Source organism: Camelus dromedarius, chromosome 2 (assembly GCF_036321535.1).
Source record: "Camelus dromedarius isolate mCamDro1 chromosome 2, mCamDro1.pat, whole genome shotgun sequence".
NCBI classification, from domain to species: Eukaryota; Metazoa; Chordata; class Mammalia; order Artiodactyla; family Camelidae; genus Camelus; species Camelus dromedarius.
The window spans coordinates 62866531-62891324 of NC_087437.1; the positions used below are offsets into that span (position 1 = coordinate 62866531).

At 42.1% G+C, this 24794-nt stretch overlaps 1 protein-coding gene across 18 annotated transcripts in view; it reads right to left on the bottom strand.

Moving 5' to 3' along the window:
- Positions 1 to 24794, bottom strand: part of KALRN (kalirin RhoGEF kinase) — a 608090-nt gene that overhangs the window by 199718 nt on the left and 383578 nt on the right. For all 18 annotated transcript variants that reach the window (XM_064494426.1, XM_064494420.1, XM_064494419.1 and 15 more), the window contains exons 26-29: positions 11751 to 11820; positions 9270 to 9359; positions 4566 to 4658; positions 22 to 133 (exon numbers count right to left, since the gene is read on the bottom strand). In XM_064494426.1, coding sequence (XP_064350496.1) covers positions 22 to 133; positions 4566 to 4658; positions 9270 to 9359; positions 11751 to 11820 — 365 coding nt within the window. The remainder of the gene's footprint in view (positions 1 to 21; positions 134 to 4565; positions 4659 to 9269; positions 9360 to 11750; positions 11821 to 24794) is intronic.

Below are 24794 nucleotides of genomic sequence, written 5' to 3' on the forward strand. Positions count from 1 at the left end.
GGGGGCTGGGAGGACAGCTACCTTCCAGCATGCTGACGTGCATGGCATCATTGGCTTTCTTGGGAACACTGAGCATCACCTCCAGGCCATCCTTGAGCTCCCCTTTCCCTTCTTCACAGCAGGTTAAAAGTTCCTGAGAAAAAAAAGTCCAGACACCATTAGAACCACTTCCCTCAGTGTCCCCACCCTCCCACCAACTAAACCCTCAAGGCAATTATATACCGATTCCTCAAGGAGTTAAGACACCATCTTCATTCTCTGAAATGTCCCCTCTGAGCTATAAGGAAAGTAGGGTGGGGTTGAGGGGTTATATCCAAAGAATTCAACCACAATTTTTTTCCCCACACTAAGCTTCCTCAACTCAATCTAATCCAAACTAACTCAATTCAACCTAACTTCCAAATAGCTGGCACTAGAAGTCAGCCACCAGGCCTTCTCTGTCATTCCCCTGACCTCCTAGAGAAGGGAATACTCCTGGCAAAACACATGAACAGAGATGCAGTACTGTATGATCATAAAGAAGAGACAATGAGTGTGCAAAGGACACACAGCTCTCACATATCGCTCACCTACTGCCAGCACCACTTTTATTTACACACTTCTTCTGCCTGAATGCTGACTTCCACCACACTGGGAGCAACCAGGGGTTACAGACATTATAGGTTTATAGCCTTTCAGAGTTATAAAAGATTTTTAGATCATATGGACCAGGAATTCTTAACCTGGGGCCAATAGATGGGATTCTGGACTAGTCTTACTATTGTCAGACGAGGACACTGATCAAGGATAGAGATTTCCCCCAGGCTATAGAATTCATTGGAGGCCATATAGGGGCTTGAATCTAGGTCTCTTGAGTCCAAATCCATCCACCATGCCAACCTGTCTCCCTCATGTCCTCCACCATGTTGAGACTTCCTGGAGCATGCCCTCTCTTACTTCCTCATTAGAGACTAGGTCATTACCATCTCCGTAAGAGATACGTAATGTCTGGTTGATGGAGTAAAGTAAAATTGTTTCCAACTATTTCAGTAACCATAGACTACCCTGGAATGATTTTGCCCAAACCAGCGGAATGCTAGCTTTCATCTCTTCCTATCAGAGTTATTGTATCTTGCTCACTTTGACACTGGGAAGGAAATAGTTAAGTCACAGATCTACAATCCATACTCTCTTCTTCTCAGGGGGAAGGGAGGGAAGGCAGGAATTGGGTGGATGGGTGGGGACACACTTCCAGGAAAGAAAGATGTTGACAAGATCAAACCTTATAAACATATTCATGATAGACCTCCTGACAAACTGATGGCACTTGCAGGCAGAAGAGTATTTAAGGAATGCTTTTAGCAGGATATATGTGGCCTGACTAGGACTTCTTATGGTAGACAAACCTGGAATCCATGGCTCCTTGGGAAAGTATCACATAAGCTATGTAACTCCCTAGGTAAAAACTGATTACATTTCATGACCAATATGACTCTCTTCAGGGTAAGTGACAGGACGCAACATATATCATTTAGAAGCATGTACGTGAATCTGGGCCATAGCACATCCTGATGCTGTAAGAAAGGACTTGGAACAATTGGCAGTTGTGGATTTCTCTCTGTTTTACCTCTGCTTAAGATTATTTGTATCTTTGAAATTATTACTAAAGCTTTATACTTTGTAAGATACCTAATTAGTGCGCATCTGATAAGAAAATTCAATCCTTTGTATTATCTTGGAGACATTCCTGTATGAAGAAGGGAGCTTTGAGTGTTCAAAGAAGAGGTGAACTGCCCAGAGCTCATGTTTGGGAGGAAGACATGATCAGTCTTCAGCCCTGTCCTTGGTTCTGGTTAGTATAATAGCATCACTGTTCAGAAAGTTGCATTTACTTTTGCTAATCTGAAGTTCTCTGATTCTCCCCACCTCTTTCCTAATTTTAGCCCTCCCAATCTGTTCTCATACATCATCAAAGGAACTTCTAGGCATAAAAATAAGACAGAAATAAGAAATATGCTTCAGTGTGCAATAGAAAACACCAACTAGTTTAACCTCCCAAAGAAATTTGGCAAGTCCACCAATCAACCACCAAAACCAATGAGGTCTCCTTGGATTCCTGCTATGGTTTATGATAAGAAGGCGGCTCCACATTTAATTTAGACTCCACAAGGACCGCCAAAGCAGATTTACACAGAGAATATTGAACACTCCTAGAGTTTTTATGTTCCTGCAACACCTAAAGGGAGGAACTCCAGAGAATACTGATAATTAAATATCAATTTACTTGGAATAAAACTGACTTTAATGAGAAAATAAATCATATATTATTTATGTATAGTAAAAGCTCAGCAAAACATTTTTCTTTTACTCAGCAGCCGTTCTGCTACAAGCACACTTAAAAGGGGTCAAAAGTATCTTATTAAGGCTTTTATCCCCAATAATTTTATAACCTCTCTACAATAAATTCCTACTACTTAATTTTTTCCCTTTTCAGTGACCTGCATGGTCCTCTCATCCTAAAACAAGAAGTTACAAATGAAGACCCAGAGCCCACCCCTCCATCTGCCTACAGCAAAACAGGGCAGCCTATCCAGCCTCCACTTCCCTTCCTTGTCCATGCCACAGAATTAATCCTAGGAACCTCAGTGTTATGGAATTAATAGGGAGAGGGGAAAAGCTGTATTTCTCTTAGAACTGCATCTTTTTTTCCCTTTTGGAGGGGGCAGGTAATTAGGTTTATTGATTGATTGATGGAAGTACTGGGGATTGAGCTCAGGACCTTGTGCATGCTAGGCAGGCCCTCAGTCACTGAGCTATAGCGCCCCCTCCCCCCCCATTAGAACTGCATCTTGATTGGTTTAAGACACTGGAAGTGTGGATGGATGAGTCAGGTTAGTTTTGTTTTTTTTTAATTCACAACCCCACCAATTTCTAAAAAGGCTTTGGGATGCTTAAATTTGAAAACTACAAAAAAAAATCTGATACAAGAAAAATGATTTAGAAGTGTCATGCATTAAGTGGGTTAGGGAAGGAGGGGATGTTACACAGGGAAATCTGGGCTAAGGAGGAGCTCCTGTAAGCAACCACAGAACTGGGTGCTAGCCATCTAACAGTCAAAGGCAAAGGAGGACCTCAAGCTCTTGTCATTTAAAGGCAGGAAACACACTGGCTTTTCAGAAGAGAACTCCCCATGCCCAGCTCTGAGATCTTAGGAGAATTTCTAGGAGTCTTCATGTAAGAAACTTCAAAAACAAACATGATGGCATCTTCCAAAATGGTTCTGTCCAAATGGCCATGATGTTCTACACGTCATTATCTCTAACACTAGTCCTCAATAAAGGCCATGCCGTGTGCTGATTCTCTAAGTCATTTCTGCAGGGTTGGGAGACTGGAATGCCTGCACATGAAACCCAGCTCTCTTCCTGGAGACAAGGAAGGAGATGGTTTGGAGGAGGAGGGAGGGGAAGGATGGTGCACAGCCCAGCCCTGACCTAGGAGGAGAAGAGAGGCCAGGGCACAGGCTCACTGCTGCCCCTACTCTCCTCATCATGCAACCAGAAGTGCTGAGCCAGGAAGACCCCAAAGACAGGAAAGGTGGGCGCACTCCAGCATGACTAGAACCTAGATTTGAAACTAGACTGGTTTCAGGTTTAGTGAAGCAGCTAGAATACGTGAGGTTGAGCAAGCATCTCTAAACATGAGCTGCATTTCATCAGATTTCCCTGGAACTATATACTTCCTGTGACATGCCTCTCACCTTCCTTTTATTCTTTGCATTTGAGGAGTGACCTGCACACTATTCAAACGGAGGGAAAACTCCACCCTTATAAGTTAAGAATGAATATAGAAAAGGGTTATACAACTGCCTCTGATCAATTTCCCAGGCTTTCTGTGGGAAAATGTCATTTTCAGAGTGTCACTGTATCCTCCTGTGAGAAGAATCAGCCCAAATTACTTAGTGTTTTGCATAATTTGATTATTTGACTTTTAAAGAAAAGATTTTGGAGAAAATCCACATCTCTTAGTTGGCACCAGAAGAAACCCTAACATATGGGATCCAACAGATATAAAAGTGTCACTGTGTTTTAATTGGACTTTCAACTATATCTTCTCAAAAACCCCATAGTCTTGACAAACACAGAGATCAAGGCAATGGTAGGTGTTGCCCTGGGCCCCCACTGCCCGTGTGGCCTGGCACTGCCTCTAAGACCTCAACCCTGGATCCTGTCAGTAGTAGGGACCATCAGGAGGATGTGCCCAAAACAGAAGGACAGGAGAGGCTTCAGGGAGGGACCAGCCAGTGCCTGGGGTGGCATTCACTAAAAGCTGTGCAGTGATGAGTGCATGTAAAAATAGTTACAATCACTCCTGCTCTCATTTCTCCTCTTCTCCCACACCCCCTCCTCCCCCCCAAAAGCATCTGGAATGTCACAGAATAGAACATGCAGTCTGGAGCCAGGAGAGCCAGAGTGGGCTCATCTCTGAAGTTCTGCTCCTGGTAGAGGAAAGGTCTTGAGGTGAAGCTTTCCCATCCCTGGGCCTGGTCAGCAGCGTGGTCGGGGTGACAAGGAGGGGAGGGGAGGTACCTTCAGGAGCAGCTGGTACTTGGTTATCCTCTGGACAGGCTTAATCAGGTAGGAAGAGATGGAGTTGGCCAGACCATGCCGCTGCTGTATCTCCTACAGGGATGAAAACAGGCCCCGTTAGACAGAGAGGGACATGTGTACAACTGTGCTCTGGGAGGAGGTGGGTGGGGTAAGGAGAGAAGAGAAAAGAAAAAGGGCAGACTGTTCTTTGATGGGGAAAGGAGGGTAAAAGAGGAACAAGAGATATAAAGATGCATACAGAAATAGAAAAAAAAGGAGAGGTGGGAAAAAGGGAGAAACGTTAGGAAAAGAAAGTAGATTTGTGAAAGAAAAATGGAATCAAAAAGAAATGGAGGAAGATAAAAGTAGAAAAAGGAAGTGAGGCTGTAAATACAGGCAGAAGGGTGGAAGAGAGGTGAAGAAGTGGGGATGAAGGGAAAAAAGCCCAGAACGGAGGGAATAAGAGGGGGACAAAAGAGAAGGGAATGCAGGGAGGGGGAGGGAGGCACGGGTGTCTATTCCGATGGCTGCCACCTCTGTATGTGTCCACAGCCTCCTTCTTAAAGCTGCACAAGAGCAAATCTCTTGTACCAACCCTCCTCGCTTCAAATTCCACACATCCCAACTTGGAGTCTCCACTTTATTCCTTATCACTTTCTCCCTGCAATGACCTCTCTCATCCTTCAGGTCTCTTGAGCTGGAAACCATGGAGTCATGTCCAGTTGTTTTCCCTGGTGTAAGTCCTTCCTCTCCAGTTTCACCAACAATACTCACATCATTCATTCCCAGGCTAAGACCTTGGCTTCCAACCATTGTTTGTGCCTCTAGGCCCTCACCCCAGTCCACTCTCTGTCGTCCTCCAAAATGACCTTCCATGCCCCAAGGTCTGGGTGTTGTGAAGGTTAGTGAAGGGTACATTTTAGTTCCTTCCCTCAAGAACCTTATATTCTAGCTGGCTGAGACTATCAACCACCCTCAACACACACAAAATAGAGAGCAATGAGAGACAAGAGAAGGTATCCTCACTGGTTACAGCCAGCGAGAACAGGGAGAAATCACTGGGCCTGGGAGTGGTCACTGAAGTTTTAGCCAAGACAAAGCCTTCAGCTAGGGTTTAAAGGACAGGTAGAGGTTGGTGAAGTGAAAGTCGGAGGAGTGGCACTCTATAAAGGGAAGACGTATAAACCAAAATACATGGGAAATAATCACTGTGTCTTCAGAGGACAATGAGGACTATGCCTGAGCACATGGTCCTCCTTATCCTCCAAAGACCTCATTATCATTTAAAGAGAACGCACATTGAGATTCTAGAAAAAGTGAAACTACAGTTAGACAAGCAAGATGTATGTAGGCCACCGATGGAATCGAGCTAGAGGAATGAATTAGGATTTGATGGTGAGCTTCTCAATGATAAAGTACTGCAGATCTTAAAAAGAAGAAAAACCATGGTGAAAGCAATGCTTCAGATAGATGAATGCAGGCCTAATAGCAACACAGAGGGTGGAGACTGGGGAACAGACACAGAAAGACCAGTTAGGAGATCGCTGCAAAAGCCCGAGTGTGTAAACACAGAGTCCCCACGCGATCCAGGGATTCCACTCCCACGTACATACCTGAGAGAAACCAACACACATGTCCACATAAAAACTTGTATAAAATGTTCATAGCAGTATTATTAATAACAATGAAAAGACAGACACAATTCAAATGTTCATCAATTGATGAATGAAAAAACAAAATGCATTATATTCATACAATGAAATATTACTTGACCATAAAAATGAACAAAGTACCGAGACATGCTATAACACAGACACACCTTGAATACTTTACGTTGAGTGAAAGACACCACAAAAAAGGTCACAAAAGAACACACATTACATCATACCATTTTTTAATGAAATACCCAGAATAGGAAAATCTACAGAGATAGAAAATAGACTGTTGGTTGCTTAGGGCTCGGGGAGTAGGTCAGAGGGCTCGGTGGAGGGGTGATAGCTAAAGGGTGTGGGGTTGCTTTTGGAAGTGATGAAAATGTTCTAAAGTTGACTGTGGGGACGGCCGCACGTGTCTGTGAATATACTAAAATAAAATGTACCCTTTACATTTGTGTATAATACATATCTATATCTCCAGGTGTGTAATGTGGGGGCTTGCCATAAACTGAGATTAGTGAGAACAAAACATTGGAAGGATTACAGGAAACATTTTAAAGCTAGACAAGATAGGACTTGCTACGTGGTTGTGAAGGAAGCCAAACAACCGGAAATAAAACAAAAAATTCCGCTTCCCGCCAACCATCCCAGAAAGTAGCAATTTTCTCACTCACGTGCCTCTTCCCCAGAGGTGTGTCATTACAGCAGGACTTGTTCAAGGAAAATGGGCAAAACAGCTGGTGGCTGGACCCTCTTCGGGCAAGTGAGCATTGTGAGTTTACCGGGGGGCCTTTGGCAGGAGAGGACAGGCAGTCACACGCCTCTGGTCAGCTTCTCTCTCTGACCAGATGCCCAGCTCTGGGTGCGCTTCCTGTGTAGAGCAGGGAGGGGCTGCCTCCCATGCCTGGGTCCCCCCAGCCAAGTTACAAATCACACAGCCTCACAGCTCCCACATCCGGAGTAGAAAATTCTGGGTCCTGGGAATGTGCGGGCCTTTCTGCGACTTGAGTTTTCTGTGCTCTCTTTACAATAATGGATAATGAGGGATTGTCTTTATTGAGGGTTAATTTTTTATAGATGAAGGCCTAGAGCAGATGGTTTCTGAGGGCAGGGCTTAGGGAAACCCACCTGATGGAGTGGGAAAAAGCCGCACAGACTCTGCTTTCTGGAAAGCTTCGGGAACAATCCGGAGAGTGTGCTGCTCTCCTCAGCCCCCAGCCACGTCCCAGGGACTCCTATTGGGCCGGTTTTCTGGCTTCCATTGGCCTTTCCAACTAATACACAGGCTCCTCAGGCAGCATGCAGGAAATGGGGGGTAGGGTGTGAAATCCGGGGCATATTTGACTTACAAGTCAAAGTTGAGAAATTGGCTAGAAACAGGGATATGAGGAATGCAGGACTAAAGGAAAATACAGTTTAACACCAGACACTGTAACATGGACAAAATGAACTAGGCAAACCACCAGTCAACCTCCAGGGGCCCACGGGCCAGGGGAGGTGTGGTCATAGAAAGGTACATTGTTAACCTGCCAAAAGGCAATTGTTACAGATGCTGTGGAGAGGCACAAACCGTACTGCAAGCATAGAGAAAGGCAAGGATTCAGGCAGGAAGCAACGTGTGACCTTTAAAGGATAGGAAGAATTCTAAGAGCGACTGTGCGTGTGTGCACACGTGCGGGCAGAGGGGTCAAATCCTTTCTAGGCAGCGAGAGCTGTGTGAGCAAAGATAAGGAAGCAGAAGAGTCAGAGGCACACTCAGAACACAGGTCATATGCACTCAAAACAAATTTAAAGTTGAAGACAGGACACACACAGTGCTTTAAAACCTCAAAAAGACCCTTCTGGATGCTGTTGATAAATAATCAACCAGAAGCATCATAAGAGAAATACATTGTTTAGCAAAGGTAATAAGGTACAGGGCATCTAATAGGATGGCCAACACGTGAGAGAAGTACTTTTCTTGGGTTTTCTGTTCTATCAAATTCCAGTTTGGGACCATTTCCATAATAATACTCCATTAAAAAAAATCATGTCTGCTTTTTTTTGTCTGGCTTTCACCCAGTCAAGGGTCATTCTGTCACTTAGCCAACAGGATACTCGTAGAATCATTTCTACCACAGCAGTGTCAGGCTAGAAAGATGCTCAGAGAAGCTTTATTTTGTGAACGTGAGTATGGGAGCCATGTTCGAATGTCCGATTCCCCAGGGGGCCTGGCACACTATCTTGCACACAGTAGACAGTCAAATGTGTAAGGAAGGAATGAGGTAGGCAGAAAGACAGACTGATAGACATTAAAAGAGGTACCTCAGCTCTGAGTCTTCTCTTGGCTTCCATTACAGCACAAGTGCTCAACCCTGGCTGCATGTTCCTCTCTCCCAGAAATGTGTGAAACCCTCAACGCCCAGGCTAAGCCCAGGCTGATCTTACCAGAATCAGGGATGGGGCCCAGGAACCAGTATTTTTCAAAGCTCCGCAGGTGATTCCAATGCGTAGCCAAGCTTGAAACAACTGCATTAGAGCAGGGATTCTCAAACTTGAGTGGGTGTCAGCATCACCTGGAGGGCTTCTTAAAACTCAGGTGGTTGGGTTCCAGCCCTGGGGATTCTGATTCAACAGATCTGGAGTGGGGTCCAAAATATGCATTTCTAACAAGTTCTCGGTGATTCTGGTGAGGCTGGGCTGAGCCCACACTGAGAAGCCTTGCATTTAAGGATGCTGTATACGTAGTTGAAGTGCAACACCTTAATCAGAACCTGTATCACAGCACGCCTCCTCTACACGTGACATGCATGGCTCGCTCGGCTTGGGGTGGAGACATGGAGTCCAATGTGCCTTATTTGAAACCAAAGCACTTGGCATAGGATGGAGTAAAACAAAAGATAAAACATGGAGAAAAACAAAAAAGTTGTATTTATCTATGAGAGAGAGACTTGGGGTGGCCAGTAAAGAAAAATGAGGGACAAAGGACAGTTAAAGACCCATTATCTCAAAGTAGAGAAGCATTTCCACCTGCTCATCAGTGGCTCAAGAATGGAATTTCACATCTTACATCAAAGAAGGTGCCTGCGTGCTCCAGGATCAGCTGGTTGGAATCAGGCTTGTTTTTACAGTAGGTGACGTACATCTGAAATTTGTCTGCCTAAAAAGAACAAAGACAATTATAGATAAGTATCCATCAGTTGCTCCCTCCCGTTGACTGTGCAGTTGAGCCCCAGATGTTGTGTGCTGCAGGATTATCTGTGGCAAATGTTCTGGGCTCATCGAGTCTATGCTCCCCCAACAAACTTTGGGATACTTTCCTCCTATCAGTGGGGCAGGGAGGGTGGGGAAGCTGGCTGAAAGCGAGCTCATTGTAATATTAGTCTGTGCAAGGTAGAATTAGACAAACCAATCCACATATCATAACGTATTCTGAAGCTAGACAGAAATTGAGAGATTCTCCCCCTTTTTAGATTACCTACAATTATGCTTCCCATCTTGAAAAATGACAGCATTGGCTCTACAAACAAAAATCAAAGAATGAAAATGAAGCGGGATCTCAGACGGAGATCTGCTCATGCTCCAAATGTCTCCATTGCGGGCAGTATGCAGGTCCTGTCAAGCGACTATGCCACCATCCCCCCTTTCCCAGAAGCAACGAAGGGTGGGGGTGGGGGTGGGGAAGGAGCTCAGGGGCAGGGTCTGAACGATGAGTCCTAACCAGATTGCTACTTCAAGTTAAGAACCTTGACTTGGTGAAAATTCATTTCTTATTACTCTTGAGATCCTCTTTGTTAGTGCCACACACCCCTTCCACTGGAAACATTGTGTGTATCTTGGCCATCAAGTATTTTTCCCATTTGTGAAATGCTGCCCATCTTGGTGCGTATAGAACATTGGGGATATCCTCTTCTGAGGGCAGCCTAGATATGTGTTAATTATAGCAGGTTTCATCTAGCCAGCACTTTCCCAAGTGCTTTATGTATATTAACTCATTTGATCCCTAGAGGATTTTATGAGGTGAAGTTCTATTATAATCATCCCCATTTTACAGATGTGAAGTGGTGGCATCAGCTAGTTAAGGAACTTTAAAGTCCCACAGTTAGAAAGAGGTACAGCCCAGGCAAGCTGACTTCAGGCTTCTTGGTCATAACCATTACCGTTCAATACATTACCAACAACTCTATTGCTACCCTTTACTCCTGCACTACACTCATACATTAAGATTATGAGACTCAAGAAAGTCACTTTGGGATAATTCTTGGCAAAATGCGCAGATTTTATGTAATCACTAAAGGTTTTATGAAATCAATCTTAGGGTTTATACACTATCTGGGAGGCATTTATCATCCCTAAGAGATGCTGATAAATCATACTTACGGTTGATGGTAAGGCAAATTCACATAATGCATGAAACAAGATACCAAAAAAAAAAAAAAATCCCTTCATTTGACAGTCCATCTCAGTTTTTCTCCACGTTGGCTGTGCGAGGGATCATAACTTATTTATCAGCATTTATGTGAACTATGCATGGGCTCATGTATTTAGAGGTAGGAAATGTATTAACACAAAATACGACGGCAGTCTGAGACTTCCTTAAGAAATGAGAGTACGCCAGGAAGCACATTTTACGGTTTCATGAAAAGGTCTTGAGTTGTGGGACAAACTGTGATATTTATTACACGTCAATGGACTAGCCAACATCCTAGCTCATCTGAAATGTTTCCATCTATAATATTTAAAACATAATCATAGTCCTGCCTATTCCATAGGGCTAAGAGCATAAACTCTCTGAATCAGGAAGAATTTGAAAAAGTAATTAGCCCATTACGAGTAGGAGTTTTAAGTAGATAATTATTGAACATTGGAACTCCTGACCCTAGGGGAGGATTTCCACGTTTACTTGTACTTACTGTACTAGGTGAACCAATCTGGAGATGTTGGTCCTCCTACCATGAACACGGACTCAGAAAAACATGGTGTGGAGACGCTAATGGAAACTAATGTTTCCATTTGCACAATTAGAACCTGATACATTCAGCCCATTTACTTGGCCCATGACAACAGCACCAAGAAAAAGAATGACTAGACACATATCCTGTAGGTCACAGGATAGATACCCAAGGAGGCTCTATTAAGGAAGAAAATGTGACCAATGGTTTGGTGGATTTCTAAAGTTTGAATTCCTTAATCCTCATCCTGTTAAAAACAAAACAAAGTAACTCGTGGATGGAGCTGGAGTAGTTCTTCTACCAAGGGTGGCGGTCTTGTTCCAGTTTCCTGATACCTCAACTTTAGAAAGTTCTTAGAGAGCTTAGGTGGAGCTTGGACATGACATGTAAGGACCTTTCCCAAGGAGGGCTCTGCTCCTCAGGGGTACAGACTGCTTCTTTCAGATCTACATGGCCCCTCTCTCCAGTCCCTGGTCCTATGTTAGCATGTCAGGGACCCCAACCCCCAGCTCAGGCACCAAATAGTGCTGTCATCTGGTGCCAACTGCACTCCTGGAAAGCATGGGGCAGGGGGAGGAGAATAAGTTCAGGTTGGTTACCCAGGTAACAAAGCAGTGTCCCACATCCTCAGGCAGCTGCTCGTACTTCTCCAGCTCTTTGAGGAAGATGCTGCAACGGGAGAGAAAGGCCGAATCAGACATCTCTGTACCGCTGACACCCCTCCCTGCCAGAGGCTTACACTGAGGCCAACCTAACCTTACAAACACCATTATTTACACATGGCTTCTCCACCCTCTAAGTGATATGTGGTAAGGAGCAGTTTTAAAATATGTTGGAACTCATTTCATTAAAATTTGTATTAATTGATTAATTGGTGCTACTTAAACTAATAATGTTTTCCTCAAGGGTTTACACTTCTCAGGATGAAAATAATGAAATGATATACTCGTGCAGGGGCATTTCCTTTTAACGGTAACTACGACTCTAATTTTTTTTATACAAGTAACCTTGAGAACATTGTAACATTTAAAAAAAATATGGATATAGGTATCAAAAAGAACAAAATAAATGTCATCTATGATCCCAGAGGTGAGTGTAAAAAATTTGAATCCTACACTGACTTCTTTCCAATTCTTGGCTTCTTTCTTCCACTAGTACCCAGTCTTTGTAAAAACTATGAGTTACTGTTTCCTAATGAAGACATTGTCAGGAAAGAAAATTTAATGGGGAAAAAGTCATGATACATTTCAAAGCTGAATTAAATTACTACTGAATTATCTGCCAGGGTGGCTATCTGAATCCTGGCTCCTTTCTATGTTAATAAAGAAGAAAGGGTTGACTACACCTACTTCAAATTAATATATTAAGCAACTGATCTGAGCTCAGAGAATATAAGTCCAAATTAGCCAGAATCATTGGAATAGAATTTGCTTTTTAAAAATCACACAAAGTTTTTCAAATAGAAAATGAGGCTGTGGGGAAACATTCTGATGGAGACGGAAGACAGTATACTCTTTGCAAAGGGCTATTTGACAGTATCTATCAAAATTAAAAATGTACTTATCTTTGTCTCTGCAATTTTAATTTTGGATAATGTCCTATACTTGCAGTCACACATGTGTAAGATGAAGTATACACATGTGGATTCATTGTGGCACTGTTTATAACAGCAAAAGATGGTCTGTAGATGACAAAAATGTGCCACATCTACAGAACTATATATTATGTAGCTGTAAAAATGGCAAAACTTTTTATGTTTTCATATGGAAGATCTCCAGGCAGGCTGTTAAGTGAAAAAAGCAAGGTGTGGAAGAATGTATCTAACATTCTGCCTTTTGTCTAAGTCGGGAATATATACTCTTATTTTCAGCCTGAGAAACTAATGGTCAAAGTGTACAACTTCAGTAATGCAAGATGAGTTCTGGAGATCTGTTATACAGCTTAATATCTATAACACACCTTACTGCATTGGATACTTAAAATTTGCTAAGATGGTAGATCTTCTGTTAAGTGTTCTTATATAACAATAATAGGGGAGAACACTTTGGGAGGTGGTAAATACATCTATGGTCTTGATGGTGATGATGGTTTCATGGGTGTATACTTATGCCCAAACTCATCAGGTTGTAGATATTAGATTAAGTAGGTTTTTAATCATCAATAACACTTGAATAAAGTGGTTAAAAAAGTCATTACCCAAAATGAAAAGACAACCTACTGAATGGGAGAAAATATCTGCAAATGATGTAACTGATAAGGGCTTACTATTCAACATATATAAATAGCTTACACAACTCGACATCAAAAAAGCACACAACCCAATTTAAAAATGGGCATAAGACCTGAATAGACATTTTTCCAAAGAAGACATACAGATGGCAAACAGGCATACGAAAAGATGTTCAATATCATCATCAGAGAAATACAAATTAAAATCACAATGAGTCATCACCTCATATTAGTCAGAATGGCCGTCATCAAAAGGAACACAAATAACTAATGTTGGCAAGGATGTGGAGAAAAGGGAGGCCTTGTACACTGTTGGTGAGGATGTAAATTGGTGCAGTTACTGTAGAAAACAATATGGAAGTTTCTCAAAAAACTAAAAATAGAACAACCATATGATCCAGAAATTTCACTCCTGAGTATATATCCAAAAAAAAAAAAATGGAAACACTAATTTGAAAAGATACATACACCCAAATGTTCATAGCAGCATTATTTACAATTGCCAAAATATGGAAGCAACCTAAGTGTCCAAGAGGTGAAAAGATAAAGAAGATGTGTTATTTATATATAATATATATACTACCCAGCCATAAAGAATAAAATTTTGCCATTTGCAACGTGGATTGACTCCGAGCGTATTACGCTAAGTGAAATAAGTAAGACAGAGAAAGACAAATACTGTATGATGTTACTGTATGTGGGGTCTAAAAAACACAACAAAGTAGTAAATATGACAAAAAAGAAACAGACTCACAGATATAGAGAACAAACTAGTGGTTACCAGTGGGGAGAGGGAGGGGCAAGATCAGAGTAGGAGATTAAGAGGTACAAATTACTACGTATAAAATAAGTAAGCAACAAGGATATATTGTACAACACAGGGAATATAGCCAGTATTTTATCATAACTATAAATGGATTATAACCTTTAAAATTGTGAATCACTATGACCTGAAACTTACAACACTGTCCATCAACTATACCTCAATAAAAAAAGAGTTGAGCAAATAGACTTCCACATGTGCAAAATGACATGTAAAGAAAAGCATTCACTGCAGTACTGCATGAAATAAAAGAGGGTTGGAAATGACTCAAATATACTTTTTTAAAAAAGTCATTACCATAGGAAACCAGGTGAAGGAACAGGGTGGATGACGATAGTGATGAGTGACTTTTCTCAGTCTATACCTGTTTTTTTTTTTAAAGCATAAAACAACAAGTTTATTTCTGGCTCATGCTACCTGTGGGTCAGTAGGGAGGAGGATATAGGAGTGTTTACTGACCGTGGGATGTAACCAGAGACTGCATGGGGGCAGGGCTCTCCCAGGAAGTTTGGGGACAGGATACACAGAGTGGCTTTGCCACAGCTCACTCTGGGACCAGCACAACGCCTCAGTTCCTGGCTGCAGTCTTCTAGATCAGCTTTGACGGTGCGCAGACACTGTTAATGTTCTGCCTGTTTAAACTCGGACTCCTTTACCATGTTTATACGCATCAGGCAGCTGTGTGCTTTAACTTCCAGGCGTCAGTATCTGTGTCTCCTTTTCTCTTTTTTGAAAGACTGCCCTCAGGTTACTAGAACTCCTTTTGAGAGCCAGATATCAACCTACACTTTTCTATTTAATTTTTATTTTAAAAACTAATTCAAAAATTAAAGGATATGAAGCAGGTCTGAATTATTCCAATACTTACCTCTACCATTAGAACAAATACATTTTATTGATTTGACGTACACTCCCTGGTTCCTGTTGCCCAAGCATTCTGGCAGTATCTTATAATTACAAGCGGTTATGGGCTGTATGTATGTGTTACTTGTGTTCCCCCTTCAATGACATAGAAAGATGTTGGTTTTGGTTTAAAGAAATACATATGTGCAATTAAAAAGTATTTGGCAAGTCATATCTGGAAGGCCAAAATGCTAATAATGACTGGTGGGGTCACAGAGGATACATATTTTTGTCCACCTACCACTTAAATTTTCTGCAATAAATGGGTATGACTTTAGTAATAAGAAAAAGTCACCTAAAATTTTTGAAGACTCCTAGTGGTACCCATTTGATGATAATCATCTTTCCCCTGAATTTTAGAGTATCCTGATCTGAATCACGGAAGGAGTGATTATAATGCTATTTGGGCTTTTGAAAAGCAAATATGTAGCACTCAAAAATCAATAAAGTATCATATTTGTTGCTACTTTAAGAAGAACTGCAGGTGACACACATGTATTTAATATGACTTCTAAATTAGAAACAGAAAAAAAATTTATTTAATACCATCACTGAGGATCAAACTTTTTTCACAGCCAAAAAGAAAACATCTTTTTTTTTTGCTGTTGTTGTAAAGAGAAGCAACCTGGTTTATTACCATATATACATAATGAAATATAATATGTTACTATAGATATATTAATATATTTGTGATATGTTATAATTTTTATTTCTGGAACTGAATTCTAGAAGTCATTTATTATGTGGTTCTTTTCCATGGGAACACTAAATACTATAATGTACAAAATCTTCAGAGGTAGTTTTTCAGGTGTTGAGGTACTCTTCATGTGGTCATTTCTTACCCTTCAGTGTGAGTCTCAATGAAGACAATGGGTGAACTCCAGCTCTGAGCCAGGATGGACTGAACAGGCCTGGGGTTGGGGCTGGAATGGCTTGGCAAGTGGGGAAAGAAAACCTGATGGGCTCTTCTAGGACAAGGACTTGTGAAAGAAAAAGAACTGCTTTAAAGAAAGGAGAACCAGGAGGAAGAGAGTACTTGGAAGCAGAGAGAAAGAGGAGAATTTGGAGTCCAGGGCATGTAGGATAAATGCTCTCAGCTCGTAAGAAACCTCCACTTCCCCACTCTCAGCCTCTCACTCCAATCCCCTCACTCTGACTCCCATAGTACACATGCTCTTCAAAGTCCTTTAAAGGCGATTAAATAAATGATACAACCTAAATCATGACATTCCATACAGGATATAAAACTGTATTCTTTATGAAGACAAATATATATATATATGACTGAAACATTATGCTGTACACTAGAAATTGACACATTCTAGCTGACTATACTTCAATTTAAAAAAAGGTAATAACATATATCTTAATATCAAAGAGCCTAACTTTCAAAAACAGAAAGGAAATCTGGGCCAAAAAGAAAAAGCATTGTTGTTAGAATTTCAGGATCTTTTACATTTATGTTGCTGAGATTACATGTAAGTAAAGAGTCTTTCAAATAAATGAGAGGAAAAAAGCCTGTATTCTTGCTGTTGAAGTTGCAATGACTCCGTGATGACTCAGAGAGAGCTTCTCTCTTTCCTTGACTTATGACCCAAGGTCAGTGGCCTGGTCACTTAAGGTTAATTTTAAGCAGACAGTGGTAATTATACCCACAAAGCTGATAATTGATCTTGATGCTGAAGATGGTGCTAGCAATTTCATTTAAAATCTTGGTGATTTAAATAGAGCAATACCCTGACTTTTCGTGACAGCAGCTATCAAAAACCAATGGAAAGATGCTCTCTTTGGAAATTCTCAAGAAATGAAAGCACTTTAAAATGAATTAAGTCCATAGAATATCATTTCTACAATTACTGCCTTTCCAAAAAATGAAGGTTTTAAGAGCAAATGCCACTAGCCCCCCTACTATGGTCCCAGGACTCACTTTCCTTTCCTCCCACAACCAAGCACAGGTTAAAGAATCAGAATTAGCACCTAGTCACAGCTGTGAGGGGCTCCTCCAAAGTCCCATTTTTCTCATTTTAAAATAACCTCATGGGGCTGTTGTGAGGACTTAATAAATCCATGAAGGTGAAGAACACAACCCAGTGCCTGGCATACAGTAGGCACTAGTAAACATTAGCTCTTCCAATTGGTGCTTCCCAATCTTCCTCCACTCCACTCCTGGAGACTTATTCCCAGGGAGCTCTCCCCACCAAGCCCCTGGTGGAAAATATGTAATAGATTACCTTTTCCTAAACCACATCCTGGGAAAATCTTGATTGGGTATTACACACAAATTGGATTTCAAGGTCACCTATCATTTAAGTCTGGGAAATGCTGGGCTAAACTGGTTTCTGTACTGCAGGACTTCTGAAATTCTGTAATATGATGAGGCACACTATAAATCTCTGAGGTAGAGACAGTGTGCAGGGCTTCCCAAACTTCTTTGCAAGGAGAACACTTTTGGGGGAAGTATCAGACTTTGCCTCAAGGAAAATTCTTGGAAAACATTAGTTAGTGGGCCCACGACCTGGCTGTGCACTGCCCTCTGGGGTTTAGATCTGAGCATCTGTACTGCTTAGCGAAGCTCCCTGGGTAATTTTAATGCATCCAGCCCACAGATCGGCTTTTGAAGGCAAATGCCCCATTCCAGTGTGCTCCCAGTTGGCAGACCCGATATCAACTCCGTATGACTTCATTTTATAAAAAAAGCGAAGGAGTAGAAAAGCTACTTGTCTTGTGCTGGGCATCTCAATTCATAATTTTGAGTAAGATGTGCTCTATCATCTCGATGTATTTGTTGAAGGCAAGTGGCGATATCAAACTCTATTTTGCTTTTATATTTGAAGCTTATGAGGATGACAGTATCATTCTGCCTACTTCAAATTGACATGATGAGTTTAAATTAAAGCACAAGAGGGCCCAACACTCTCCACAAATGATGGAATATTCCACCTCCACTGTTCTGTAGCAACACCTCAGTCCCCACCATTGCGGTGATTATTGTATCACGGGAGAACAAGCACAGCAAGGAGTTTAAGTGTTTGTGTGAATGTCTGGGGCTCTTCCAGAAATGAATAAAGCTTTTAAAGAAATGTCAGGATTCAAATCCTGTATGTCATCACTTATACGTGGAGTCTAAAAAACACAACAAACTGGTAAGTGTAACAAAAAGAAAGATGCACAGATACAGAGCACTAACTAGTGGTCACCAGTAGGGAGAAGGAAGGTGGAGGGGCAGTATCGGGCAGGGGATTAAGAGGTACAAACTACCAGGTATAAAATAAGCCACAAGGACATATTGTACAGCACGGGAAATACGACCAATATTTTATACTAACTATAAGCGGAGCATAACCTTTAAAAATTGTGAATCATTATGTTGTACACCTGTAGCTTATGTAACATTGTACAGCAACTACACTTTAATAAAAAAAGAAATGTCAAGATCTAAGCAATGTCATTACTCTATCAAATTATTGTGAGGTAATACGTTATGCAGCTACTTTATGAGGAAAATGCTTCCCTCTGGCTTTGTATAGAATCCTAGGAAATGAAACCTCTAGCATTTATTGTTAGAAAAGCTTTGTGAGCTTTGCCATTAAGTACTATGGAAACAGCATTCCATTCCAAAGGCACCCTGAGTCATTTTGATTTTGTTACTCTTGCCAAAGGTAAATTTGACCTGTAGTCTTACTGCTTCTGGAAAAGCGTATCCTTCCCCGAGGAACTCACAATGTGGTCCAGAAGACAGACCTTTATGTCAAGGGTGCAGCTTGCACTTAAAGGGGAATAAGGGTGATGGTCTTGTGTGCTCGTGCTCTTGTGCATGCATGCTTGTTGGTGAGAGGGGGAATGAAGCGGGCTGGGCTGTGGTAAGGGGGAAAGAAGAACAGTGAGGAGACATAAATCAATTAAGTGGGGAGAAAGATGTCAGGCTCACTATTTGCAGGAGGCCTAAGTCACTGCCTTCATCAATGCTTTCATACTAGTGGAGCAAGAGATCGTTTCCAAGGGACCCATTAGTAACCAGACAGCTTCAGAGCCTAGCAGGGAAGAGGCTCTGTCTTGCAGGCCAGGACAGCTGGTTAGCACACCGAGCAGTTATTAAACTAATAGAGAGGCATACGCACTCAGGGAGGGTGCCAGATTGCTCACAAAAGTGTTTAATCAGCACAGTTTGATCACCTGGGCTGAGCCATGCCCATCACTGGGGTCTGTCTCTTCATTTCACGGCAGAAACTTCAGCCTAGGCTAGAGATGAAGGGGAAAGGTGTGCAGGGCTGGCCTCCTACTCAGCGTATGCCCCACCCTCAGCCCCCGACCTCAAGCAGCAGCTCACCTCGAGGCACTGCTATCTGATGAATATATTTTGCTTATATTTTCTAATTTTGTTTAGCAGATGAATCAAAAAGAATTGCACAAATGTAAGTGCAATGTTAAAGTAAAAGATAATTAATCTCACATTTAATGTTATTCATAGCCATTGATGTGCTGTTTAGCAAGTAGGCATGAATGCTAAGCAGTCAGTGTACACAGCTAAAATGAACAGGACTTTGACACATTTAGACTCTATCCTGCTACATCTATAACCAGCAACAGGGTTGACAGCTTCCTGAGAAAGCAAACAGCAACAAAATCACAGCTGCATTTTCTAGGGCCCTTCTGGTGGGTTGTGGAAGGCCTGCAACAGGGGTCATCCCTCAGCGTGTGGCTTTAGGGCCCAAGAAAAATCACAACAGGTCTTCCCCCTCCTCGTTGCTTGGCACTTGAATATGAAGAAAATGACAGTGTGATTTAAGAGGGAGTTGTGAAGACCTGGCTTCTTCGGCTGCGCTGTGAATCAGTTTGGGCAGGTCACAAACCTTTGTAAGCTCCAGTTTCTGTGAAACAAGGGAGTAGACTAGAACGAGATTTTCTTTAAAGGTTTTCTTCCAAACTTAAATTGTAATTCTCTAATTTTTCCGTAAATGGGATAAAACTAATACCAAAGGCATTTGGAGAGGGGGAAGAAGCATAGAAGGCACAGAATATGCATATTTTAAAGCCAGGTGTGTGTGTGGGAAGGAGTAGCAGAGACAGAGAAGGCAGCCACCGACCGCCTGGCAGTGTGGCCCCGCAGAGGGGCGGTGGCCTGCACATCCTGTTCTCACCACTTGGTGGAGCCAGCTCCTCACCTGGCAGCAACAGATCCACCCACTGCGTTTCAAGGGGTTGTAAAATCAATTCAGTGGGAGGACACCAGCATTAAAAAAGGAGAAATGGAGCCTAATTCAAACTATCAGAGTGCATCACACAGAGTGCGGGTCTTATTTTGAAGAACTTAATTTTCCTATTATATATAATATGTAAGCATGTGCGTATCAGGACATAATGTATAACCTTTTTCTTCTGTTCATGGTAAAAAAATGTTTGAAAAGCACATTGTTGATCCCCCTGTCTGCATTAGGATGGTAGACCCAGGGAGGTCTAGTTCTTCATCCATTTTTCCCCTTCCCTCTTATCCTCAACCGTCCCTCCTCCTTTCTCTCTTTCTAGTCTCCCGACCCCCTTCTATCTACCTAGAACCTCCCTCCAGTACTGTCCCCTCTCCCATCTCCTTTCCTCTCTCCCCCATCTCTTCCTCCCCCTCCACCACCTCATTGTTCTCACCTCTCTCTCCAGGTATTTTATCCCACTTGCCCACTCACTCTGTCTGTCTCCTCCCTTCCTTCGCGCTCCCCTCCATTACCATTCTGACTATCTCCACCCCCCACCTCTGCCTTCCTGTGCCTCAGTATCACAGACACAGATGTGAGAAGACACAGTCTAACTGGGAGTGTGACAGCCAGATCTCCCCAACCCTTGCTCCAGGACTGAGACTCACAAAGTCCTCTCGTAGTCTCTGAGCTTACCGGCTAGACTTCACCACACCCCTCCCTGGGAATGCCTGTGTTCAAACTCTCCTCCATCATCAATGGAGACAGCTCTGTTATTTAAATTCCATCTCAAATGCCCCCTCCTCTGGGAAGCCTTCCCGTTAAGTCAACTGAGGCTATTTTCTTTGCTCCTTTGAACTGCATTTGTGCTCACCTCCACCCTTACAACAGGTACCTCACTAATTCCCAGAACTCAGAGGGCAGAGCCTGGGTTAGATTCCTCACTGGGTACCAGCTCTGTCTCTAAACCAGCAGAGGGCTGACTCCAGGATGGAATTCTGGGAAGATTGTGGAAGTGTGGGCCTTGTTCAGTTGTTCCCCAACATTTTCCACCACTTTCCCCCAACTTGTCTTCACCCTCTGCTGCACACTACCCTCTGCTCCTGGCTGACCCCGGCCACCTGGTGCCCTGGTGGGCTGCCCTGGCCTGACCAGTGCTCCAGGCTCAGCCTCACATAACTCAAGCCCTGATCTGTGAGCCTCGGGCCTGGGGAACACAAGGCTGGGAGGGCCGTGGGTGGTGGCTGAGGCCAAATTGAATAGCTTCTGGCCAGGCCTGGAGGAGGGAGTATGCAGAAGGGATATCCAGCCCTGGCTGTTGGTCACCCACCTGCCTCTCCAACCTTTGCTGAAAACTGACTCACTTTAGGTGACTGCAAGGGTGTGTGACCTGGATGACATACCTATGGAAGAAATGGGGTGAAGTGTGCCTCAAATTTGGGTATCCACATGGAAGCTGGTTAGATATGAATCAGACAAACCAGATTTGGCAGTGCAGCTGGTGGTCTATAGAGTGGGGGAGGGGAGGCCCAGCCCCTGGAATCTATGCCTAATCTTTAGGTGGGGGGATGTCACATGTTGGGCAAATCGCTGGCCTCTCTGCTTATACTTGATGGTCCCGCAGACCCTGAACGCTGACAGCAGAGATTTTATAAAAATGCTATTGCCCAGACTCACACATGGCTGTATCTCCAATAACTGAAAAGGAAGACGTAAAGTTCAGGTTTAACTGAAGGTGATGAGCATTTAAAATGAACAGCTGTGCTTACCAAAGACAATCTAACAATCAAGGCAAACTGAAAACAATTATTTTTCCCAATTACAAGTTGTAGGTTAGTCAAAGTGTGGAGACAGAATTAACGAAACCATTACCATTTGGGGGAATCTATTTCTGGAATATACTGCCTCATCTGAGTGATCCTGGAATGCGTAGCAAGATGTAATAGAAATGGAAGTAGTTTCTGAGTAGAGAAGTTTCATGATCTTTACATTTAGTTCTACAGAGAAGAGATGTAATACGAAAACGGGGAGAGTGAAGGGTTAAACTAAGCATCATTCCACTTAAACCTCCAATCTGTGTTAAAACCACCACTCACAGGTAGTAAGTTCTACATTTTGAATTGTTCTTCTTTATAAAAATTCTGGTACTTGGGAATTCTCCATTCAAAATCTATATAGATGAAGGGCCTAGAGAAAGATCACACACACACAACTAATACTGATTGTCATTTTTCAAAGTGACACCATTTAAAAGGATCAATACTAACTAGTGGAAATATTTAACATATTCACCCTTGGTCTAGGTACTAATTTCCCAGTGACTCAGCTAGTGTGGTTATACAGGCAGTGTCAGTGTCAGTCCCTCTGCCTCCGAACCCCCTCCCTCCCTCCCTCTTGCGATGCACTGGAAATGAGAGGTGTATGCTTCTCTGTTAGATAGCATTTGATCATAATTTTGAAAAGATGCAAACAACTGGGGTCGAAAAGAACCCTTTCAGGCAAAAAAGTGACTATTTCAGAAAAGTATTCCTGAAGAGCAAACAGGTGTTTGGACCACTGTCTGGTCTTCCCATTAAGAAGTGCCCAGAAAACTCCTTCATTTAGACATTCAATTATTTTACTGGTCTAGAAGGTTCTGGTAATGATGGGGAAAAAAAACTACCTAATGGGTTTTCATGTCTTGAGACTTTCATAAACAAAAGACTGAATTATAACTTGAATGGCATTAGCCATAGTCTGCAAGTTGCAATTCTATTTTTAGTCCATTTATCCATTTGTCCACCAAACAAATATTTACTTAAAGTCTATTTACTTTCACTGCCAGGCAGTGAAAGATGTGGATTCTTATGGAATTGACAGTTTCTGCATTTTCAAAGTTGGCTTAATTGCCATTTTATTTCTTCCTCATTAAAAATTTTAGAAGTATTATGCTTTCTACATTAATCAAAATGTGTGTGGCATAAGTAGAAACATGTGTTATGAGAAGAGGAAAGTCTTAGTCCTCCAAAACCTGTATGGTTAATACGCAGCTTGATTTTCTTGGATGTTCCCTTAAATTGTGGATAATTTAAAACGGGTTTTTTGGTGGATAGCTTTCTAAATGCACTACAGAGTTCCTTGCTTTTTAATGCAGAATATGCCCATGATTCTGGGTTATTACTAACATATGATTATGCTCTACTGTAATATGGTGGCTGTGTTGGGCTCTATACTGGGGCAAAGGATTGTTTGCACTAACACAGGATAGCCCTTGACCACTACGATTTGGGGGATTCTTTTGCCTCTTTTTTTCCCCCCAGTTTATCTGTTTTCTTTCCTGCCAGATTTTACTTTATGCTGCTGGTATCAAACTACTTGCTCAAGGTCTTGATTCTTATTTGCTGTTTCTAAATTGCTATGGGTTTGGAAACGATCTAACCAACAGGTAAAGTGGCTTTTAGGAAGAATAGAAAGGTATTTCTATGGAAAGATAAGAACTTTATCTTTGTGATACCTCTTTTGGTTGCTCAGAAGCTGGTTTTTATTTTCTTCTTGTTTCTTTATAATGTTATAAATAGGTAACATTTGCTGAGTAGCTGTGTTCTCCATCACTGAATTTACTCCTGTACAGAATGCAACATTCCACATGGTTTAACTTGACTTTTTCACTTTATGAGTTTCTTAGAAATATATTTTGTAGCTGGTAGGTAGACTTTCAGCTATTTAAAAGACTACCAAACTGCTTGCTGTAGCTTACTGGAATTACATCATGAAACCAGAACACAGCATGGTTATGCTAGATATTTTGTTACAATTGGTCAGTTTTGAGATGAACAGTCTTTCCCCTTATACACCGACCTGGCAAAAACAGGTCTCAGAGGAGGTGCACATAGCGATCTCTATTTTTATACCTTGTCAGTTTGGTAAGGATATGAGGAAAGTGAGACTTGTTGACTAAATCCTAGAGATCATAAATCAGAAAAGAAAAGTAGTGTAATTTACTGCTTTCCAGGCCCACGTCTTCCCAGATACCCTGCAGGAGACAGGATAATGCTAAGCTGGGCTCAGCTGACAGAATTTGGGATCAAAGGTCAAGAATGGCTTTACGGGATCTTACTATATAGGCAAGAGGAAAGAATATTTCTATGTCTGGAGATTTCTAGACACACCATATGGAAAGTGTTAAAATTTGGATTAAAAAAAGAAAGACTGGGAACTTTGATTAAGTACTCCAGAGAGTCAGAAGGTATTTTCACCCTAGGCCTTCATAATCTGACAAGGTTAATATGTCATGGGAACTATGTATTCTGTTCCCTTTACACTAATGCCATCTGATGACATTCCAGGGGATTAATTATCAGGAGTTGATAAGAAAGGAGTGACTCTCCACCCCTTATTCAGACCTTTCAGAACTCAAGATACTTTTATACCCACTCTTACTTGCCTCTTGGTCATTCTTAGCAAAGGGCCACGCTGACGTCTCATTTTCTAGAGCTGGGCTGTCCGACATGGCAGCCACTTGCCAT